The sequence below is a fragment of the Cajanus cajan genome, chromosome 8, assembly GCF_000230855.2.
Source record: "Cajanus cajan strain Asha chromosome 8, NIPB_CcT2T_4, whole genome shotgun sequence".
In the NCBI taxonomy this organism is placed as follows: Eukaryota; Viridiplantae; Streptophyta; class Magnoliopsida; order Fabales; family Fabaceae; genus Cajanus; species Cajanus cajan.
Window position 1 is genome coordinate 56,555,994 of NC_138524.1, and position 4,620 is coordinate 56,560,613.

The window sequence follows — 4,620 nt, forward strand, 5'->3', positions numbered from 1 at the left end:
CACTAACATTTTAAAAATATATATTATAAACTTACTTGCCACTGAAACGATGTATCTCTTTTTAACCTATACAATTATATACACAATTAATTTAAAATATAAATAAATACAAAATTATAATTAAACAATATTAACAATTTACCTACACAAATGGAGTGAGTGAAGGGAAGGGCTTCAATTTATAGAACATAAGGCTATGCCATGCAAAGTAATTACTGCACGCCATGCACAGTGATTCACTGCATGTTATCGGTGTGTATAAAATGACATAAGATGAGGAGATGAACATGGCCTGGGAGCTGAAGAAGCGTTTGGCTTCAGGCTTGAAGTCGTTGCAGGAAGTGAAGCATGTCCACTGCCGCCTCCTCCGCCTGGGCCTCCACCAAGACACCTACCTCCTCAACCTCCTCCTCCGCTCTTCCCTCCACCTCGGCGCCACGCAATACGCCACCGTCGTTTTCTCCCAAACCCCCCATCCCAACGTCTTCCTCTTCAACACCATCATCCGCGGCCTCGTCTCCAACCACACCTTCCCCCACGCCGTTTCGCTCTTCGCCTCCATGCGCCACCGCGGCTTCTCCCCCGACAACTTCACCTTCCCCTTCGTCCTCAAGGCCTGCGCCAGACTCTCCCTCTCCCACCCCCACTTCCTCCACCTCGGCCTCAACCTCCACTCGCTCCTCGTCAAAACCGGCTTCGACTTCGACGTCTTCGTTAAGACCGCCCTTGTCTGTTTCTACTCAAAAAGCGGGTTTTTAAGAGATGCGCGAAAGGTGTTCGATGAAATTCCTGAGAAGAACGTCGTCTCTTGGACTGCCATCATTTGTGGCTACATTGAGTCTGGGTGTTTTGGGGAGGCTGTTGGGTTGTTTAGAGGGTTGTTGGAGATGGGTTTGAGGCCGGATAGCTTCACGTTGGTTCGCGTTTTGTATGCGTGTTCGCGGGTGGGGGATTTGGATGGTGGAAGGTGGATTGATAGGTATATGAAGGAGAGTGGTTTGGTTAGGAATGTGTTTGTGGCGACCTCCTTGGTTGATATGTATGCCAAATGCGGGAGCATGGTGGAGGCGCGGAGGGTGTTTGATGAAATAGTTGAGAAGGATGTTGTGTGTTGGAGTGCCGTGATTCAGGGGTATGCTGCCAATGGGCTTCCCAAAGAAGCGCTTGACGCCTTCTTTGAGATGCGGAGGGAGAATTTGAGGCCGGATTGTTATGCCATGGTGGGAGTTCTTTCTGCGTGCGCCAGGCTCGGGGCGTTGGAGTTGGGGAATTGGGCTAGGGGTTTGATGGATGGTGATGAGTTTTTGTCTAATCCTGTGTTGGGGACTGCGTTGATTGACTTGTACGCAAAATGTGGAAGTGTGGCACAGGCGATGGAGGTTTTTAAGGGGATGAGGAGGAAGGATTGTGTGGTGTTCAATGCTGTTATTTCCGGGCTGGCTATGTGTGGACATGTTGGGGCTGCCTTTGGAGTGTTTGGCCAAATGGGGAAGGTTGGAATGCAGCCGGATGGGAACACTTTTGTTGGTTTGCTTTGTGGGTGTACTCATGCTGGTTTGGTTGATGATGGTCGGCAGTATTTTAGTGGCATGAGTTGTGTATTTTCCGTGACTCCTACTATAGAACATTATGGATGCATGGTGGATCTCCTGGCTCGCGCAGGTTTGTTGGTTGAAGCACAGGATTTGATCAAGAGTATGCCGATGAAGGCCAATGCTATTGTTTGGGGAGCGTTGTTGGGAGGATGTAGGTTACACAAGGATACCCAATTGGCTGAACATGTGTTGAAGCAGCTCATTGATTTAGAACCATGGAACTCGGGACATTATGTTCTCTTATCGAATATATATTCAGCAAGTCGTCGATGGGATGAAGCAGAAAAAATTAGGTCAAGTTTGAGTCAGAAAGGGATGCAAAAATTACCCGGGTGTAGTTGGGTTGAAGTTGATGGGGTTGTTCATGAATTCCTTGTAGGAGACACTTCCCATCCTTTGTCGCACAAGATATATGAAAAACTTGAAAGTTTATTTAAGGACTTGAGAGAAGCTGGCTATAATCCGACCACTGAGTTTGTGCTCTTTGATGTAGAGGAAGAGGAGAAGGAGTATTTCCTTGGCTGTCATAGCGAGAAGTTAGCTGTTGCATTTGCATTGATCAGTACTAGTGCCAAAGATGTGATTCGTGTTGTTAAAAATCTTCGTGTATGTGTTGATTGTCACGAGGCTATAAAACTTGTTTCAAAAGTTACAGGGAGAGAGATTATCATTAGAGATAATAACAGATTCCATCATTTCACTGAAGGCTCATGTTCTTGTCGGGATTATTGGTGAAATTTTGATGCATTCTGAGATGTGAAGTCTCAATTCATTGCTTGTCTCACTTCAAAAGTCGCTGGACATCAGATTTTCTCTTGAAATGGGATTTTATGTTCTTTCAAGCTTTTACAAAATGCTTTTGGGTGAGTATAGGTGTTCAATGACATCTTGCACCTGTCTTGAATATAGTGAAGATCCAAGATTGTTTTGCTGCCTTTCAGATGGAGAAACAGCCACCTGTTTGTTAAATGCACCTGCCTAGCTAACATGAAATACTTTCCATCCCTCAATTTGAAGCAGCAACTTGGATCCACCGATGAACTTCAAAATACCTGTCATCTTGCAACATGCAAATATTTCCACCAGGTTTGTAAGATTGCTAGTGAGCACTTGAATTGTGGGGTTACTGACTTTTTTTCCTTACCTACGGACCTAAACAATTTGAATTTCTGAAAATTTTCATGATATTGCTTTAATTGGTAGAAGTTTGGCATAGATTTTATTTTAAGATCAATTTTACTAACAACTTAGACCAGTTAGCTGATGGAAGTATGGCAAGAAAACACATTATGTGGCAATTGGTTGGCAAGTCATACAAATTTAAGCATGTGGCATGTTTGTTATTGTTAAGTGTTAAAGACCATATGATAAGAATTAAGCTGGATTATTACTGGAGATTATTTCATCTGTACTTTCCTGGTATTTTTATAACTAGAACTGATGCTTCTTCTTTTTCTTAACATTGCTGGCTAGGTTGTTGAAAATGGAACAAAGTGGGCAACAAGTTTGCACGCTAGAAGTTTGGCCAAAAAGAGTGCCAGCCCTTTTTATCGTCCAAGTCAACTTTATGATTGTTTCTAGAATGGACATTCTGATCAAAGCATTCAAAATTGTTTATCAGAAAATACTAGTTAAGCTCCTCAGTAGCATATTCATCCGCTTCCAAATGGAAAGAGTTGGTAATGATTCCCCTTTACATCTATATTGTTAATAGCTTCCTCTTTGGAAATGCATCTTTTAGGGCAATACTCTAGTGGGTTTTATCTCAGTACTTTGTATCCCTTGCAATGGCCCACATATTAACAGTTGCAGCTTTTGGTATTTTCTCTCGGAAACAATGGGCTTAGTCTGTGCAGCTCCGTATGGTTTCCTTAATTATTGCTTGATTGCATTAGTGTTTTAAAAATCGGAGCGAATTGCCGGTCGGACTGGTTGGACCGGAATCAGTGGTCCAGCCGGTCCGAATCTTAAGTTAGATCAATTATGCAGTCGACTTGTTTCAAATCAGATTAAACCGGTCAATTTTCCGGTTTAACTGGTGAAACGATGGGTCAAACCAGTTCAACCACACTTTTAAAAAAAAAAAATTTTTTTGAGGAACCATAAACCACAAAAGTAATAATGAAAATTGAATCTCTTAATGGAACGGCAAAGAGTCTTATTAAATATAACAATGACTACTTGTTCTAATATATTTTTTTATAATATATACAACTTAAATAACTTTTATAGTATATTATTAATTTTAAATTATATATTTAATAATATAATATCTAGTAGATATTACATATATTATTTTGTGATATTAATTGCAAGCATATTATATATGTATATATTATTTATATTTTTAATTTGTATTAATATACAGTTTAACATTTAATTTTTTTATGTATTTTTTTACAAAATAAAAATAATTTTAAATAAGATAGAAAAATTGAAAATAAGATATAAATTTATTAAAGTTTATAAGTATAAAATATATCTAACATGAATATTTTTTAAAAAAAAATAATAAAAATCGAATCATGTGGTTCAACTAGTGACTTATCGGTCTAACCTTTAACTCACTGACCCAGCACCTTAACCGATTTAATAACTGGTCCGGTTTTTAAAACTATGATTGTATATTTGATACTCACCAAAATATTGCCAACAACAGAATTAATCTTTTTTCTTGCCCTTTGAAAAATTGTGTGAATTTTTAGTGTGTTCTGGCAACACCCATAATACAAACATCTCCTGTCGAACACATTTAAAATTTAAAGCTTAGGTTTAACACCATTGTGAAATAGGTACTTGTTGATAATATGTATTCAAGATTAATGCATGCTTCACTAGTGACCATTTAAGACTGATGCATGCTTCACTAGTGAATATTTTAAATTAAGATTAATGCATGTTTCACAAGTGACCAATGACCATTTATTAAGATAAATGTAATTTAGGTCAAGAATTGGCACATGAAAGAATCTAAGCAATTTCACATGTATGTTCATAGTAAATTTTTAGTAAAACAAGTGGCAAA

The 4,620-nt window shown here is 39.2% G+C and overlaps 1 protein-coding gene across 2 annotated transcripts; it reads left to right on the forward strand.

The window, feature by feature from the left end:
- Positions 1–210: 210 nt before the first annotated feature.
- LOC109793307 (Pentatricopeptide repeat (PPR) superfamily protein) lies at positions 211–3,473 on the forward strand. 2 transcript variants are annotated; one of them, XM_083062274.1, is made up of 3 exons: positions 211–2,458; positions 2,537–2,681; positions 3,069–3,473. In XM_083062274.1, exon 1 carries the CDS (start codon positions 282–284, stop codon positions 2,328–2,330), a length of 2,049 nt encoding a protein of 682 aa, XP_082918400.1. In that variant the 5' UTR covers positions 211–281; the 3' UTR covers positions 2,331–2,458; positions 2,537–2,681; positions 3,069–3,473. The 2 variants fall into 2 exon arrangements, with proteins under 2 accessions (XP_082918400.1, XP_082918399.1); XM_083062273.1 differs by having other exon boundaries at positions 211–2,681.
- Positions 3,474–4,620: the final 1,147 nt, after the last annotated feature.

Excerpts from the sequence above, each read along its gene's own strand:
- LOC109793307 (XM_083062273.1), top strand. The coding sequence starts at position 282 with ATGAACATGGCCTGGGAGCTGAAGAAGCGTTTGGCTTCAGGCTTGAAG.